General features: G+C 40.3%; 2 protein-coding genes across 4 annotated transcripts; both read left to right on the top strand.

Moving 5' to 3' along the window:
* The first annotated feature begins 678 nt into the window (after positions 1-678).
* On the top strand, positions 679-8,446 carry il11a (interleukin 11a). Of its 2 annotated transcripts, none has more exons than XM_055209808.2 (5): positions 679-1,345; positions 3,856-4,007; positions 6,505-6,597; positions 6,710-6,871; positions 6,982-8,446. In XM_055209808.2, the coding sequence occupies exons 1-5, from the start codon at positions 1,327-1,329 to the stop codon at positions 7,153-7,155; spliced, it is 600 nt and encodes a 199-aa protein (XP_055065783.2). In that variant the 5' UTR covers positions 679-1,326; the 3' UTR covers positions 7,156-8,446. The 2 variants fall into 2 exon arrangements, with proteins under 2 accessions (XP_055065783.2, XP_055065784.2); XM_055209809.2 differs by lacking the exon at positions 679-1,345 and adding an exon at positions 1,894-3,281.
* A 427-nt stretch (positions 8,447-8,873) lies between these two features.
* Positions 8,874-18,556, top strand: znf628 (zinc finger protein 628). 2 transcript variants are annotated; one of them, XM_073872012.1, is made up of 7 exons: positions 8,874-9,336; positions 10,528-11,048; positions 11,287-11,359; positions 12,744-13,820; positions 14,016-14,250; positions 15,343-15,497; positions 15,771-18,556. In XM_073872012.1, the coding sequence occupies exons 2-7, from the start codon at positions 10,669-10,671 to the stop codon at positions 17,982-17,984; spliced, it is 4,134 nt and encodes a 1,377-aa protein (XP_073728113.1). In that variant the 5' UTR covers positions 8,874-9,336; positions 10,528-10,668; the 3' UTR covers positions 17,985-18,556. The 2 variants fall into 2 exon arrangements, with proteins under 2 accessions (XP_073728113.1, XP_073728112.1); XM_073872011.1 differs by having other exon boundaries at positions 13,920-14,250.
* Positions 18,557-18,994: the final 438 nt, after the last annotated feature.

Here is an 18,994-nt window from a genome sequence, read left to right as displayed (position 1 = left end):
TTGGTTCTTTAACAGAAATATTATTCTAGGACCAACAAATTGAAGATCAAACCTTTTTGTCAAAGTCACTGTGAGCCATGTGTGCACCAGTTTGAAATTTATTTTTTGTGTTTGCATATATTCAAAGCATATATGCAGTACTCTCGTGGCTCAGTTAACAGAGCATTGAATTAGTATTGCAAATGCCATGTATTCACATACTTAAAATATATATGATTGCTTTGAATGAAAAAGCCTGACAAAAAATAGACATGCATGTGTTCAATATTGAAATGCAAATTTAATTTGAGAACTATAGCAAGTGAACAGATTTTAAAGAATAAACAATGTAAGTTTGTTCTATACAGCAATGCTTTATATGGGTGCAGCAAACTTATTTAAGAACATTTTTATAGCTTCTTTCCCTATCCTCTTTCATTGTATAGTTTTCACTTTCGATTCAGCTAAACCTATCACAAAAAAGTGGAAACATAGTGTGCATGGATTCATTTTTAAATCTACTATAACCTAAAATAATGAAGGCCTTTTCACTTCAGTGCACACCTGAACTAGACATTGTGTATCGATCTTAAACTGAATTGTTGTGTGTCTTTTTCTAGACATATTAGTATAATACTTGTTTAGCTTTGAGTTTAACAATTAGTCTCACTTAAACCTGCTGTCCATTCCTAAAAAAAAGATTTTCAACAGTAGTTCTTAAACTCAGCATTTTAACCACCTGTTTTAACCACCTGTAATTCATTAGTGCCTTAATTGTTCAATTAAGCTTCTGCCCTTTCGCCCGAGGTGTCGACACATCAAAGGAAGCCATTAAATAAAGACAACAAAAAACATTTCTAAGGTTGTATGTTGGCAAATGAAACGGTGTGTATTATTGTGTGCTGCTGTGCGAATGTCATGAGAGGTGGTCTGGCAGTGTGAGAAAATGGACTAGAAGACCTACACGTAATGACTTTGTGTGTTTGTCTCATAATGGGGGATATTACAGTAATGAGGTACCAGGATGTCTGGACACTTATTGCTCCCCACCTGTGTCTCACTTCCCCCATGATGGAGGTGTGTGTGTGTGTGTGTTTGTGTGGGTGCTGTAGTCGTGTAATGTCTGTGGGGTTTGTGACAGGACAGCTCCTGCTTCTGTTGTGTTTAGTGATGTGATGGACCGAACATCAGGACCACACAGTCACATACACACACACATATAGCAATCACTGTTGACTGGTTACCCACTAACGCACCCACACACATACACATGTAATCAGCCACACGCCCTTTAGATTATGGATTTAAACGCTCACCATCAACCACCCAAGAGACCCCCATCCGGGCATGCAGGCAGAGAGAGTTGGTGAGTGACTAACTTCACTCTTTCTTTTATTCTTTTCCCAGCTGGGTCTTCAAACAAGCCTTTGATGTGGGAAATTAAAAGAGCGAGTGTGTCAATATCTCCCTCCATCCTTCCATCGCTCCTGCACACTCATCCATTTCCCTTCCTTCCATCTTTTCCTTTCTGCTCCCTTTCTTCTTTATGGCTGACCCAACAAAACCAGACTGTGACCCTGCAACCGCAAAACCTCCTCACACCCCGTGTGTATGTATGTGTGTGAGAGTGAGAAAATTAATGATGTGAATGCCGTTTTTTGCACACTCTGTGATGGAGCGTGTGCAGGGGTGCAGTGACCATCATGGCTTAGGAGTTGCATTTTTAATGTAAAGTGATGGGAAGGATTCAAAATAGTTTCATTTATGCATATGGTGACACTTTTATCCAAAGCAATGTATGGTGCATTCAAGTTATGCATTTACTGGGGATTAAACCCAGTATATACCTTAATGTATCCTACAAGTTTACTCCTAAATATGTGTTAAATTGTACGTTTTTGTAAATCTCGCCAAGGATTGGTATTAATGCCACTTGTGTATTTAAGGTCGCATTAACCCCTCACACATAGCCTACTTTCTGCCTGGAAACTCCTTTCTGCTTCTTTTGCAATACTGTGCCGTGCTGTATTGCGTGACTCTGTGTTTCCAGTGCCATGTACTGGTTTTTGTATATGCTAAATTAACTTTCCCCCTCTCTCTTTAGTGTCTCTCCCTCTCTTTCTCTCTCATCTTGAAGGGTTAGTGCTAATGTTCTGCAAGTGCCCTAACTGTTACTATGCAACACTTACAGGCCTCACTATGCAACACCTTTTACTTTTATTCCCTCGCTCACTCTTTCCTTTACCCTGGAGAGAAAGAAGGGGGAGCGTCAGTAAATGAAAAAAGTTTGGAAAGGCTGGAAATAACAGCCTGTTGTCTCAGGAGCGAAGTTTGAAATGGTGTGTACAGTAGCCTATATGGTAAATCTGTGCAATGCTATGCGTTTCAGAAAAGCTTCCCCCTTTACATTCGCATGCAAATAACGTTTATTTATTCCTCATATAACGGGCTTGAAAGAAAGGCAGAGTTATGAAACTCAGATTGACCGATATAAAATGAAACAATGGGCTTTTAAACTTTTGCAGCTATTAGAGGGGAAGAGATCTGCAGATGAAAAGATAAAAAGATGGATGATTTGATTGGCACAGATCGCTTAACGGGATGGGGCAGAGGAAGAGAGATAGTAGCAGGATGGACGCGGAGAGATAGACGAAGAAAATGCTATTGCCAGAGAGAAGAAAATAAAAACAACGAAACTTTTTTTTTTTATGAAAAAACAAATCGCAAGAAGAGACGCAGACAGAGGCGGGAGGCGCGCGCTGAAGAGAAGGCGCGTGCGTGCGTGCGTGTGTGTGTGAGTGAGAGAGAGAGTGTGTGTTTTTATGAATGAAGTGGTGACTCAGGATGTGTCATACCCCCGTCTTTATAAAGGAAGTTTTAAACAAGCCTAAACATTTCACTTCGCGAAAAATTAGACTTACACATACTCGCATCCCTCTCTGTCTGTCTCTCCCTAAATACACCTCATCTCTCCCTCACCGTGTATCTTTCCATCCTCACTCGCGTTTAACACTTAACAACACATTGGGACTGAATAGAGGCTTTATCTGGGAGCAACTTTTGCTGCTTTTCCTTGTTCTTGCTAATTCTGCACTTTTGACATTCATTCATTTTCCTCCTCCTCACACTCTGCACTGTCTCGAGCGGTTCACGCGGACACAGGGAGAGAGACAAGAACTTTGGAGCACGTGACAATATCTGGAACCTCATTTATTTACAAGTTTATTTATTTATTTATTTTCACGTTTATTTATTTGCAACTTATCTACCTTTTTTATCAAAGACTTGGACAAATATGAAATGTAAGTAACTTTTGATATATTTTACGTTTATATTTTGTATTCTGTAATTTCTTATAGCACTTGTTGCTTTAAGCAGGCAAATCGACAGAATGTAATTACATCACTTACTATATTTTTTTAACCTATATGTGTCGCCTTAAGACTAAAAAATAAACAAATGTACTAATCATTAAACGCCTTAAACTGATAAGACAAATTACTTTAGTGCACGTGGGATTTATAAATATGGATCTGTCTGGTTGGATTGTTAGTGTTAAGTTGTGTGACCTCAGGCACTCGCGGTTAGTTCATTAGACAAGCATTTATCATGTCGGCAGTAATAATGGATCAAGTGTTTTTTGCTCAAGGCGCCTAGGATGACAGACCGCTACTTCTAATGTGATGTTACACATTCACCGTGATTTCCTTTCTTCAAAACAGTGTCTTCAGGCAGAAAATATTAATATGCTTTTGGACATGTGGAAACATTGTTGCTCTGTAACTGTAAATCCTCCTGGGACGACCCCAGGAATGTCAGCGGTGTACCTGCAAGGCAAGCGTCTAATATTAATCCATGGTTTATTTTCCTCCTCAGTGCTGGGTGACTCCTCTTCGCTGCTCCTCTCACTGCTGTTGGCTCAGCTGCATCTCTTAACGTCGGCCTTCCCTTCTCGGAGATTTCATCCTGACTTTGACAAGCTGACCAATCAGACCAGACACCTTCTCAAGCTGACTCAGGATCTACTGGTGAGTCGTTTATCTAAGGCTTGTGCAGCTGTACGTCTAACCAGGATAGAAAGTTCACATTGTACTTAGATGTAATCAGATTGATCATCTTGATCAAACTTGAACAGATGGCTGAGCTAAAGTTATACTCCTTATGGATGGGAATAGCCTTATCTCTATTATCTCTGTCGCTCTCTTTCTCTCGCACACAAATATATACATACTCCCCGTTTCGCTTTTCATTTACCTGGCTGGTATTAATCGCAGTAAGAGGTGAGATAGCACATTGCGGTGGCTTTGAGTTCATGTGGGAGCAGATAAGGCTCATTACTGAAGCATATCTGACAAAAAAAACAGATCCCTGGATTCAGGCCCAGCAGCAGGAACCACAGACTTTACCAAAGCTATGGGATGGGGTACACATGATATGAATGGCTCAGAGTCTTGAACTAGTATGCAGCACTCAGACCAACGACTGCCATGATGCCATAGGTTTTGGTTGGGTTTTGTGGTTGCTAAGTGATGGCGATCCATATTTTCGGGGGGTTTGGACCCACACTGCTCCCCTTACCTTTCAGAGGCCTCCCTTTTCCTACTTTTCTCTGCGGAAACATAAACAGATTCTTGTTCCTATGGTTACTTGGAGGTCCTCCTGTTTACCAGGCGGAGTAAAGCACATGGCACAGAAAGGTGAAAAGTACAGTGCTACCTTATGTGCAGTGCCACTGTACAGGGTAATTGTATACAGATGTAGCATTTATTACTATAGTATGAGTTATAATCATTTGTTAAGGTATGATTCTAGTTTGTTGATATTGCTGTTAAAATGTTTAGTTGTAGTGTTTGACCTTGAATGGTCTCATGTCTAATTCATTTTGACATCTCTTTCTCAGGTCCAAGATCAGTTGGCTCATAACCTTTGCCACAATTAGATAGAATAGCACACTGTGGGAGATTGGTTGTATAAATGGGTGTTTAGCATCTGCAGCCTTGTGTATGTGTACCAGATGTTACAGCAGAGAACTTTATCAAAGACCTCACTGGTGACAAAAGGGCCCAACGTGCTTTGAAAAATATTTTGTTAGTGTTTCAATGACACGAAGCATTTATTTTGGTTTCTTTTCTTCTTGCATGGAGTTCCACTTTACAGGGGTCAAGTCGAGGAAAGAAAAATAGAATGGGAGTCAACGGAAAGTCCCCACAAGAAAGCTGTAAAACCGTGTATATGTGTACGCGCAGAATGCGTTACTGTTACTTGTGTTAGGTGGTGAGAGTGTACTGTATATACATGCTATGTTTGTATGACTGGGAGTACGTGCCCGTGCGAGTGTGCATGTTGTAAATAGTTGTGGTCTGTGTAGGTGTGGGGCCGCTTGTTTAGCTTTCGGTCTCCACAGCAAAGTGTCCTGATAAAAATCAGTCGGATTTATCACATTCCATATTTGCATTCGGGAAAACAGAAGGAGGGAGGGGACAAGAATCAGTCGAGTGAGGTCATCATCTTTAGGGGAGAAGTGTCAAGAAATGCAAAAAGATCAGAGAGCCCATTAAGATGGAGAAAGATTCAACTTTAGCGCTGAAGAATGAGGTGATGACAAGGATGGATGAAGGATGAAGTAAGGGACAAAGTGTGTCATCAGCTGGCTTCTAACATGGACAGATAGAGAAACAGTAGGAATGAATGAGAGGATGAAGAGCAGGCGTACACAAAACACATTTAGGGAAAAACGCATGCCTTTAAACAGATTTGCAGCGGAAAGCTGGCCTGAGCACGAGACGGCTCTATTTTCATCACGTTGGCTTTTGATTGGTTGATGGTGTTGTTTTCCTCTTTAGTGACGTACAGTGAGGGCCATATTGCACCTGTCACTGAAACAGATTTTATCAGCACTAATTACAGTAACTTACACAAACAAGCCTTTGACTTGTAAACAGTCTATTTAAGTGGTGACCTAACACATTCAGTTCGTGTAATGCATTCTCTAAACAACATCAAGAGCAAGTTACGGTCATTTCTCACCCTCTCGCAGCTTACCATGTCAAATCCTATTTCTATCTCCCTCTAGTGGTGAATGCAGGTAGGCAGCGACCGTCCATACCGTATACGTCATTCCATCTTTATTTAGTCCTGACCCTGGAGTTTCCCTGCAGCCGAGTGTTGTCTATTCCACTTCAAACTCCTTAGTCATTGCATATGTTGTTATTCCTCCTCTAGAAAACATCCTGTGGCTTCAGGTCACAAACTTTTATTGTCGAGGTTAAGAAGTTAAAGCTTGGGGGAACTCTGACTGACTCCTGTTCACTGTAATTCTGTGGTCGTGCTAGTGAAGGCCAGTAGATACATTTCAGGGACAACTTGTTTTGTTTGTTATGTTTAGCTTAAGATTGTAGAGGTTCTTGGGTGTGACTGTACAAAAATCTCAAAGTGCCATGACGCAATGTTTCCTTAAAAATGTCTACGTGATGTGAAATTTGATCTTTAAATTGACCCCTATTTTGTTTTTCCCCTTTCCTTCAGAAAGATCCCGTGTTTGGCACAGAGGTTGATCACCACAGGTTCAAGTCTCTTCCAGCGATCAATAGCAAAGTCGGTGACCTTAACAATCTGGAGGTGTGTATAAGTGCAAATAGGGTTTTATACTGTATAGCATATAATGTAAAAAGCTAGATTGCAATGCAATTAGTTTTAATTTCTTTTAAACATTCTCTCTCTGTCTTTACAGTTCAAGCCTACACTTTCTCAACTCCATGCAGACCTAAAGTCATTTGAGCATCATTTTGAGTGGCTGAACAGAATTACACGCAGACAGCAACACAGCTCTGTACCAAAGTTGACAGACATGATCTCTCATATTAAAAGCCTTATAAACTCCTTACAGCGTCAGGTAACACACATTTCTATTTGTATCAATATATTATCCCATTTAGGCACTACAGAAAAACTAGCAGTGTTGACGTTCTAGCTTTATAATGTCTTTTTTTTGTGCAATTTCAGATGACACGAGCAGAGGCTCCCCGGATCACCGTCCCCTCTCCATCGCTCCCACCTACTCCCGCTTACCACTGGGAAGTGGTTCAGTCGTCCCAGGAACTCCTGCAGCAGTTCAGACTCTTCTGTGATTGGGCATCACGAGTGTTCCTTACTCTTAAATCTAAATTGCCAGCATGAAGATACACTCAAACAACATCTGGCAGTGAATTACAATACAGCATAGACGGCCAGGACTCGGTGACCAACCAGCCAGTTCCTTGATCTGCACGTCGGACTTAAGCAGTAATGCAACAAATGGTATCAATGTTGATAAAAATCAATATTAGTGATGCCATTACTAGTCCACTGGCACATTGCACCAGCAGTTCAAACTTAAAGGCTAGGTCACATGGCTGGATATTGAGATCTTTATCAGTGAAGAAGTCTGATCATGAACTTACAGTTCAATGTACCTGCTCCGGTCGACATCCTGCTTTTGATGTTTCATTTAACTTTAAACCTTTATTTGCCTTTTTTATACCATTTTTTTCCCTGTTATTTATGTATTTATTTATTTATTAATTAGTTATTTATTGTATACTATTTATTTGATTTTCTCGATAAATATGTCAACAAAATTGTCAACGTTCTTTAGGTCAGGAAGTAAAGTGTACTTTCTTTCTTACTTTGATTTATGTCTATCCTAAAGCTTTTCCTGTATCACACAAAAAAACACATCACCAACTTTTTCTGTTTCTGATTTTCTTTTTCACTGTTGCCTGTAGGTTACAATACTCTGCCACTATGTAGCAATATTTTGTGGAGTTTAATTTTTCTCAGTGCTGAATGAAAGAGAACTAGTATTGACCTGAACTTTGCTTGTCTTTCTTTGTTGTTGTTGTTTCTATTTGCACATCATACTGGGGTTTATATTTCTAAATCTGTTCTGTGATTCAGGAACATGCTTCAAAAAAACCTTAGTTCAAGCAACATCAAGGAGAAACAGACAACCCAAGCCTTAAAATACTATGTATTGTGAAACTTTGGTACTGTACATAGATGTTCCTGAATGTAAATTGGTGTATACAATGCAATTTTGTATGATATAGTTTTCTACAATGCAAGGTTTAGTGCTTTATCAATATATTGGAAAAACAATATTATTTTAGTTTTCTTTCTACTTATTAAGATTTTCAAACAGTATTTACTATTTATTGCTATTATTATAATAATTATTGTAATTAATATTAATATTAAAAAGTTATTATTTTGAAAATTATTTATTTTTTACTGTTGAATATTAAGTCTTATGACGTTTTGTACCTTTTGTACTACTTATTATCAATCATCTCTATTTAGGTCCGTTTTCATGTCTACTTAATCTGAAAATTTCTACATATTTGTGCACTAAAAATTCAGAAACTTACTTTGTTTATCTGTTTGCTTTGTGGGAGAGACAATAAAGAAATTGACATGAGAATTTAAGAAACTGGTTACAATTACATAATGATTGCATTTATAAAAGGACTTTAAAAAACATGATAATACATAATAAAGGTTTAAAACAACGTTTAAAGAAAGTTGAGCGAATTTTTATATCTGTAATAGTTTTACCAGTAGCTGATATAACAGGATATATGTATAAACTGAACAAAGATGACATATGCTGCGCTTTTGTTCGTTACACTACATTACCCACAATCCCTTGCACATACTGCGATCAATAAATAACAGACTCCCTCTTTGTCTATGCTCAAGATATAATGTGTATTTATACGAATATGTACTTAAGGTAGCATAAAGGACTTTTTCTCGTTGATGTTGACAATACTAAGCGCATTTATACATATTTTTAGACAATATTCGTCATAGTGATTTGTTTGACCAATAAGCAATTAAGCAGGTAACGCGAGAGAGCCAATAGCAGATGACTTTACTGAGAGGCGGTCGCACACAGGCGACTGCTGGTTAGTTTGTGCTCTACATTATTGTTAAGGTTGTGTGGACTATCACTGCGGACTTCGGCCTTATATCATTACATCAAAACCGACCATTTCACAACAATGAACCAATGGAATAACAAATTCATTCAATTATACGATAATTCCGACAAATAACGCGACGCTTGAGGAATAGAGACATGGACTGAGATGGATACCAGAAGGCCGGCTTTTGACAACACAAATACATCAACAATCATACGATAAAATCATTTTCTATAGATATGTATATAAACGTTTTGGCCTTTTGAAGCCATTTTATCTTATTATTTTACATTTTTTGGCATTTCGCTGAGACAAGAAGATTGGAACGCAAATAAGAGAGCGAGGGAGGGGGAGTGAAGCTGAAGCAAGAGGAGGAGGAGATTTAAAGGGGAAGGTGGATTGGTTTTGTTTACTTGTGGGATGAATTAAGGGGGCTGATTTATATGTTTGTTTATATGATCTTGTTACATACAATGCAAAGTTATTTTAATGGCACTATTACATTACATTACCTTTGTCTGTGTGTGTTACTGCAAAAAAAAATCGTTACAGATTCCATATAATTCTGCATTATAATATCCATGGATTTTAGTTAAAAGGAAAACTTTATTAATTATATCAATTATATCATCCTTGTATGAATCAAGGAAATAATAAGTGTTGGGGGACAAGTTCGGTATTTTGCACTTAAAGCCCTGTTTTCAGATTTTTTTGTGGTGAAATAACGGTTTTGACTAGATTTGGACATGTGATGCTGGCCCGAGAGTTTTCGGGTGTTTGTTCTGTCGCCTCCCACCTCTGCAGTGGGTGTATGGGTGCACTGGAACAGTCCTTCCTGGAATGCATTGAACTTTCGTTTGCAGGGACGTGGGGCTCACCGAGTGGTCGGGGGTGTTCACTGGTGTGCTCACACAGAGGTCGCTGCAAAAGATGCTTTCTAACAGGTTTCATCGTAGTTTTTGTCCAACTCCATTGACTTGTATTAGATGTGCTGTGAAGTACGGTATCGCCACCAACTGGGCTGGAGTGTCTATTATTCAAGCTCTTAACGGAAGAGTGTACGGGTGTGAGGTGTTTGGAAAAATAGGTCCACAAGTTTACAACGAATGCTAAAACACCTGTTGGAAAGCATCTTTTGCAGCGATTTTTGTGTGAGCATATCAGTGAACACCCCTGAGTTTCACGGTTTTGTAAATAAAAGTTTATTGCATTTTAGGAAGAGATTGTTTCAGTGCGCCTGTGCAGCCATTGTAGAGGTGTGAGGTGAAACAACGAACTCGGGCCGGCATCATATGTCCAAATTTCGGTCAAGACCGTTCTATTTCATCATGAACAGTCTGAGAACATGGCTTTGAGTGTAAAATACCGAACTTGTCCTTTAACATGAATAGTGTCAGAAATTTGCTTATTTTAATTAATTAATTATCTTCCACCATAGTATTCCTTGCTTTCACATTTTTCAAAATCCCAAAATTTTATTTCCAACTTTAAGTCAGATTTTGAATCCTAGACCCTACTGTATGTAAATACTATATTTTAATAATTTTGCATCAAATAATTACAGTATTTCAATGTATTATTACAGCCCCGTAAACTAAGAACAGGACAAAAGGCTTCAGAAAAATTTCTTGGGCCAAAAATTGGGCTAAACTCCACCAAGCATAAGCAATGGCTGCTGTAATTACAGCAAAACAGTGACTACTGGTACTGCACATCACCTGGTGTAATGGCCAATACCGTTGCTACTCTGGTGGTCCAAACTGAACTCCTACCCTCGCAGACGTCCTCCTCTCTCTCCCCATTTCCTTCTCTCCTCCCCACTGTAGAAGATGGCGAGGAGGATGGAGAGAAGGAAGAAGAAGAAGAGGGAAAAGAATCAGGTACAGTGGTGCTCGCAGGGGATATAGTGACATCATCAACAGCACCTGCTACACCGGTAGTGCAAAATCCAGAGCATCCATTTCAGTGTTTGGACTGTGGAAAGAGTTTCAAGTGGTCATCTAGACTAGCACATCATCAGAGGAGCCATAACAATGAGAGGCCATATCGCTGTACCACCTGTCCTAAGGCCTTCAAGGGCTCTTCTGCACTTCTTTACCACCAGAGGTGAGTGATCAACTTATTCTTGCTATGCATTTAGGTCACAAAGCCTTTCTTGAAGAATGACACACAGAGATGTAATTGTGTTTTGCTTTTCCAGATCACCAGAATACATTTCTCAAATGTTTACTATGATTGACATTCATTTCAGTATATTCAAGCAGTATTTACCAATATTAAGTTTCTGTATAATTCTTAAATGTAAAATAAAAATACTTTATTTAAAATGTAAAAATATTTTAAGGTCTCATTCTGGAGAGAAGCCGTATAAGTGTGATGACTGTGGTAAAGCATTCAAGCGCTCCTCTCTTCTACAGGTGAGAAATGTTTGTTACATACAGTCCCACCACAGAGAAAAAAAAACATGTTATGACTGGAGATGATTTGTAATATGCTGATATGTCGCCAAATATTGGCTGATATTTAAAATAAAATTATTATCAGCAATCTTTCCATTTGACCAATAAATTCTTTGTTCCTTAATTTTTTTAAATCTCACAAACAATTATTTTCACAAAGAGACAGACAAGCAAACAAGACACATTTTTCTTTATTAATCTTTAGTTATTAAATAATAACCTATACTTTGACTTAAAAAAGTAAAAGTGGCTTATATTCACTTTATATCTTTCTCAACATTGCATTGACCCATAAAAAATCCATATCAGTCAACCACTAGGCCTATATTATGGGACACAACAGATGTTGTTAACTTTTACTGTAGTTAAAGGATTAGTCCATTTTTAGTCAATAGAAATCCAGATAATTTACTCACCACCATGTCATCCAAAATGTTGATGTCTTTCTTTGTTCAGTCGAGAAGAAATTATGTTTTTTGAGGAAAACATTCCAGGATTTTTCTCATTTTAATGGACTTTAATGGACCCCAACACTTAACAGTTTAAAATCGCAGTTTCAACAGAGTTTTAAAGGACTCTAAACAATCCCAAACAAGGCATAAGGGTCTTATCTGGCGAAACGATTGTCATTTTTGACTAAAAAATTAAAAAATCTGCACTTTTAAACCACAAAGTCTCATCTATCTCCGGTCCCGTGATGTGCCAGCGTGACCTCACGTAATTGCGTAATGCCGTGGAAAGGTCACGTGTTACATATATGAAACGCACATTTGCGGACCATTTTAAAACAATAAACTGACACAAAGACATTAATTAGTATCATTCCACATACAACAACGTCGGAACGGCCCTCTTTCTCCACACTTGTAAACACTGGGGCGTAGCTTCACATTCGTCATCCGTGACCTCTTGACGTGATAACGTGTTACATGAGGTCTCGCTGGCGCGTCACAGGACCGGAGATAGACGAGAAGTTGTGGTTTAAAAGTGCTTTTTTTTCTTGTCAAAAATGATAATCGTTTTGCTAGTTAAGACCCTTATGCCTCGTTTCGGATCATTTAGAGTCCTTTGAAACTCTGTTGAAACTGCAATTTTAAACTGCATTAAAACTGTTACGTGTTGGGGCCCGTTAAAATCAGAAAAATCTTGGAATGTTTTCCTCAAAAAGCATAATTTCTTCTCGACTGAACAAAGAAAGACATCAACATTTTGGATGACATGGTGGTGAGTATATTATCTGGATTTTTTTTAAGAAAATTGACATCCTTTAAATGAGAATAATTCTGAGCATTTACTTGTTGCAATACTTGTTTTTGTATTTACAAATGGTTTATATATACAGATTCATCGCAGTGTGCATACAGGTATTCGCACTTTCCAGTGTTCCTACTGCCCTTTGACCTTCAAGTGGAGCTCACACTACCAGTATCACCTCCGACAGCACACTGGTGAATCCCCATACCCATGTGACAGCTGCTCCAAAGCCTTCAAGAACTCCAGCAGTCTGCGTCGTCATAAGAACGTACACCTAGGCTTCAAGCCTTACATCTGTGATGTCTGCAATAAAGCTTTTAGTCAGTCCACTAATCTGCGACAGCACATGCGTATACACACGGGTGAACGCCCGTACATCTGCAGTGAATGTGGGAGAAGCTTTACGCACTCTTCAAACTTGGCGCTGCATCGCATCTCTCATGTAGAAGGAAAAGGGAAGGGTGCTGGGAAGACGGCAGGGCCTGGCTCAAGGTCCGCCCCTGCACAGGTGGAGGTGGTGCTCACAGAAGATTTGAGCACTGTTGGCATGACCATTTCCGAAATGGTCGGCCTTGTAGGTGGACAGGAGAGTGGGGTCGGGCAGGTGTTTTTGTCTCATAATACGCCTGCTACCTCTGGCACAACCATCCTGCCCCAGCTTACCCTCACACCCACTTCCTCCACTGTGACAATCACAGAGAATATGCATATAAGCAAGACGGACACTGGCGCTAATGTCTTGCTGTTTAGCTGTGGCAGCTGTAATGAGACATTTTCAACACAGAATCACCTTGAGGAGCATCAGGCCCTACATTTAGATAGCCTGGGGCGAGGTGATTGTCGAGGGGTTGCTACCGAAAATAACACGGAAACTGAAGCAGGTAGTGTCTCACTGGTGGGGTCCACACCATTGTTGGCAGACTTTGAAGAGGTTGTTGAAACCACCACAGTTGCAGATAATGGGCAAGCGACAGAGTTACTTGGTCTGGATGGGGTCCGAAATGAGTCGGAGCAATCTCAATATGATCTTCTGCAGAGCTTCACCGCATCTGTGAGTCAAATGTCCTCTGATTCCAGCATGCCAAGCTCGCAACCTGCTACAGAATGTGCCTACTGTCAGAAAAGTTTTAAGACCAGCAATGGCCTGACCAGACACATAGCACAGGTGAGAGCAAACGAAGTAAGTGTGTTATTAAATGCAGTGTATATTATTAAATGGCAGTTCAGTATTTTGTGCCAATAATTTTGTTTTTTTCTTCTCAAGTCCCATCGTCTTGCTTTGTCTGAGAACCGTTCTCAGTTCAGCTGCTCAGCATGTGATCGCTCCTTCCCACTGCTCTCGTCTCTTCTCACCCACCAGCACTCCCACACTCCTGAGCAGAGACTGCTTGCTGAGGCGGAAGCAGAAATTGTCTGCCCCTCTCTCTCGCTGCCTTTGCCCCCTAAGAAAGATGAAGATGCAGAGCGAAAGATTCATGTCAGTTTAATTGCTGTGACTGAGGAAGGAGAGAAGCGACCTGTGAAGCCACCTGCCAAAGCATCAGGAAAGGGGAGCAAGAGAAGTGGTAGCAGCAAGACATCTGCTACAAATAATGGTAAGAGAGTGTTGTTGTGAATGTTAAACTGTTTAATTATAAAAAATGTGAAGCTGACAATTGTTTTACAGTGGGGTTTAGGGTTCATCTGTGGGGACCAGAACATTTATCTTAAAACTTTTGATCTTACATTATAACAGGAAGGGCTGTGACAGTTGTCAAAACCACCGCACCACTGCGGTGGTGAAATGGGGCAATGATGACCCGCTGGCTTGGGGGCAGAACAATGAGGCAAGATATTGGCCGTTTCTCAATCCAAAGGCTACAGCCTTCGGAAGTCGCATTTGTAAGCCGCATACGTCATCAAGACTGTCTTATTTCATAACATTAACAATTTTAATGTTGACTATTATTCTTTGTTAATTGTTCATTGTTGTAATATGTTTATGATTTGCAAATTTAATGCACAGTTAACTGAAATAAACAAGGCTTGATGACATATGCAACCTCCAGAGGCTGCAGCCTTCGGATTGAGAAACGCCCGTTCTCTCTTGGTCACTCAAGGTTGCGAAAAAATATTAATCTGCGTTACACCGTCAGAACGTGTTTTCAGCTTGGCTGGAAACATTGTAACTCCACAAAGGTTCCTCACTTCTTGTTTCATGGATGGAGGTGCTACAATAAACACGCACATAGGCGCCGATCCCGAAATGGTCAAGCACATATGCACAGTTGCTTCACACGTCATGTAAAACCACGCGAAATACGTGACCATGGCTGTTTTTTCCTCTTCAAAGCACGTGGGCGCTCCAGAGCATCTTTTGTTGCTAAGTAACGTAAGCATTGCTTGACGCTGTGACGAGCACCCACCGGCGGAGAAAGAATTTGGCGCCTTTGAACATGCAAATTGTTAAGAATATTTTTATATTTCAAAATATATGTATGCATTATATACAAGACCTATATGCATCAATGTGTGCATGTACGCACCACCCCCCCACACACACATACAATCTATAACCACTGCGGTGAATGGGTGTGTTACCGTCACAGTGGTAAAAAACTGCCACCGCCACAGCCCTAGTAACAGGAAACATCACACATCCCATATTCTTCTAAAAGGTGTTTTTAATATGTTTCTATTCCCTATAGAGAGGCCATATCGCTGCTCTGAATGTGGGAAATCATTCAAAGGTTCATCAGGACTTAGGTACCACATGAGAGACCACACTGGAGAGAGACCATATCGATGCACAGAGTGTGGCAAGAGCTTCAAAAGGTCATCACTGCTCTCCATACACCAACGGGTAAACATTGCTGCTTCACAAACTGACTACAAACTGTTTTATTGTTTCTGCATGTCTGAAAAAGTAATTTTATTGCATTATTAAATCTGTATTATACTTTGTTATTACATAGTAACATGTAATCATGACAGTCACATGGTTACATAATGCTAATAATATTATAGATGATTGAATACTTTTAAATTTAGTTTAAACCTGTCTCTGTTTTCTAAATCATCTGTAAAACAAAATAAATTGTTAAACATCTTTACAATTGCTCTTAACGCTTTCTAGGTGCACACAGGTGTTCGGGCTTTTCAGTGCCCCTACTGTGCACTGACCTTTAAGTGGAGCTCACACTACCAGTACCATCTTCGCCAGCACACAGGTGAGCGTCCATATGTGTGTCAGGAATGTGGCAAGTCTTTCAAAAACACCAGCTGTCTACGTCGCCACAGTCAGCTCCATTCTGGTCTACGTCCACATGCTTGCTCAGTGTGTGGTAAGACTTTCTCTCAGACCTCCAACCTCAAACAACACGAACGGACACACTCCGGAGAGAGGCCATTCCAGTGCTCCCACTGCAACAAGAGCTTCACACACTCATCCAATCTGCAGTTGCACCTCCGCACACACTCCTTGCAAAAGGACTTCAAGTGCCAGTACTGTGGAAAAGAGTTTGTCATGCATTCCTACCTGCAAAGACACTTAAGGACTCATACTTCGGGAGGTGCGTTAGTATGTACGAAGGAGGCAGGAAAGGTGGCTAAACGTGGTGGGGCTTCGGAGACAACAACACTAAGTTTAAATGTACCTGGAGGGCTTACCTCATTGTTTTCCACTGATAATAATTCCACATTGATTCTTTCACCCCCAAATCTGGACATACCTCCAAACACATCACAAAATTATTTTATGATCCAGACGACTTCAGGACTGCAGCTGATCCCACTGTCAACTCCCACGCCAACACAGCCAGCCCCTCCTCCACCCCCTCCTCCACCACCCCCACAGCCGCAAAATTTTTTGCTTCTTCAGTGCCAGTCTAACAGTGGAAACCAGCCTAACCTGATCCTGGTCCCCACAGCATCCAGTACAAACACTCTTTCCACACCTTCAGAACCACAAACTCTCTCCTTGGTGCAAACCATTCCAGGATTGCCCCAAGTTTTGGCTCCTCCTCAAAGTCAAATCCAGCCACTTCAAGCAGTTCAGGCACAGCAGAGATTTATTTTGGCCAATAATAATGCTCCACTCATCACTGCCCAGCCCCAAAGTACATCAACAATTGCTCGTCCCATTTTAGGCACCCTTGGTCGTACCAGGAAAGGAGGAACTAGACGTGGACGGAATTCTAAAGCTGCCACCCAAAAACCCGTTCAGACTGTACCAGTCAAGCAACCAGCAATGCCATCCAATGCATCTTGCACATCTAAACAACCTCTAAGTGCCACTTCTAATGTTTCAACAACAGAGCTCCAGCACCTTAAGGCCAATAATCGACCAGCTCTTTCACATGTCACCTCTAGTCAAGTATCTGAAAGCCCTTCTGCCCCTGCAGATGACATTATGTCAGTAACACCAACTGATAGTTCAGCTGTCCTGAGATTTGAACCCGAGAATGCTCTAGTTGGGGAGAAACCTGTCAAAGAAATCTCAAGAGAGCGCTTTGTTCTGTGTTTGAAGAAGGATATGGAAGTTGGAGAACAGGGGGATGGGGTGGAGGTGAAGGTTGAGATGGAAGGAAGGAATAATGCAGGGCCATCATATGTCTTGCAGATTGAAGAAGAGGGACAGCAAGAAGAGGGAGGAAATAGTGAGGGAGGAGAGAATTCATATGTCCTTCGGTTTCAGACAGAGGAAGAACATGAGAGGGATGGAGGAAAAGAGAAAGCTGAAATGGTCTCTCTTAACTTACTCCAAGAGTGGGCAGGACAGACAGAAGGGCATGGAAATACAGACACTGAGGGAGGTGTTGAAGTAGAGAAGTCATTTGTACTTCATTTTCAAACTGAGCCTCAGAGTGAGGATGACATTCAGCAAAGCTCAGGTTTCATAGGAGGACACGGTGAGGATCTTACCTTGTCCTGCCATCCTGCTCAAGCCTTGGTGCCCCTGGAAGGGCAGGATGTGGTCTTTGAGCTGGGTAATGAAACAAAAATGCATGAAAGCACAGGTCATGGAGAAAGTGTTCAAATGATTGCACTGATTGAGGAAGAGGGCAGTAGTTCGGGAGCAAGAGGCAATTTTAAAAGAGCTGTTGGGCCAAACTCTGGGCAAATGGAGGGCATCTTTCAGTTAGAAGGAGGAGAGGGAATTGTTATAATTGAAGTTAGCACTAGCAGTTTGAGAGAAAGTGGAATAGATGCATCAGAAGTAGGACATACTTTAGTGGAAGGAAACGAGGAAAAGCAAGCGAATGACACACAAGAGGAATTGACATCAGAGGGGCCAAAAATTCCTGAGGGTGAAAGCATATCATCTGAAATGGGAATGATTGGAACTTAAGGCTGTTTGAATTTATTAATTTATTTACCACATCATTTTCATACTGAAATTACATCAAGCGGGTGTTGACACTCCTCATTCTAAAGTGTTGCTTTCGGACAGATATTGATAGTTTTAAAAATTAGGATGGTGATGACATGACAGTATTGTAGCAGTAGGACCAATACCGGACCTACAAGAACACTGAAAACATAATTGAGATTTGTCCTTTGCACAAAATAGACCTTTTAGGACACAGCATTTGTTCTTAGCTGTTTTTTCCATAGACTGCACTTTTTGGGTTTAAGCATATTGCTTGAAATTAACAATTCACCTGGCCCCTACGGGGAGCTGTTTCACAAACCGCAATCATCAAACACACTTCAGCTAAAGAAAAATGTTTCTGATTGAAGGAAATCCCTGGTTCTGTTGTACATCCAGGGTGCACTTATAAACTATTTTGAGCTTTGCTGTCATGTTGACAGTGACTGTATAAAATTAACTTTTGTAAATATGTCTGCTCTGTTTGTTTTCATTAATAATATTGGTACTAGATTATGATCATTACCAATAAAAAGGAATGAATGTTGTTATTTGTGTTTGCTGTTTCACTCATTTCTTACATGCTTAGTATTGTACTGTTTACATAATATTTTACTTAATATGGGATTGCATTTCCTGCATTCATTTAATAATTGAATACTGAAGTAATCAACAGATAAATCTTTTGGGCTCATTTGCAATAGAGGGCACTTTTCAAATGGCATTTATGCACCCTTGAAGGGCCCTTTGTGATTTCACCAAGTAAGATGTTATCCTAAATCAACATTTTTTGTTGATCCTGGATCAACGTTTTAATCAAAGATACCCCAACCTACCCTTAACTCAAACCCTAACCATTTTTAAACCCTCAAGTTAGTGTGAAATAATAGTTTGAGGAGTATTTCTTAAAAGCCCCTAACCCAATCCTAAACCTAAATCTAACATGCACACTAATCTTAATCCTGCAATCTGATTGGTTAACGAAAATG

This window comes from Misgurnus anguillicaudatus, chromosome 10 (genome assembly GCF_027580225.2).
Source record: "Misgurnus anguillicaudatus chromosome 10, ASM2758022v2, whole genome shotgun sequence".
Lineage (NCBI taxonomy): Eukaryota > Metazoa > Chordata > Actinopteri > Cypriniformes > Cobitidae > Misgurnus > Misgurnus anguillicaudatus.
This window is presented reverse-complemented; position numbering and strand designations above follow the sequence as displayed.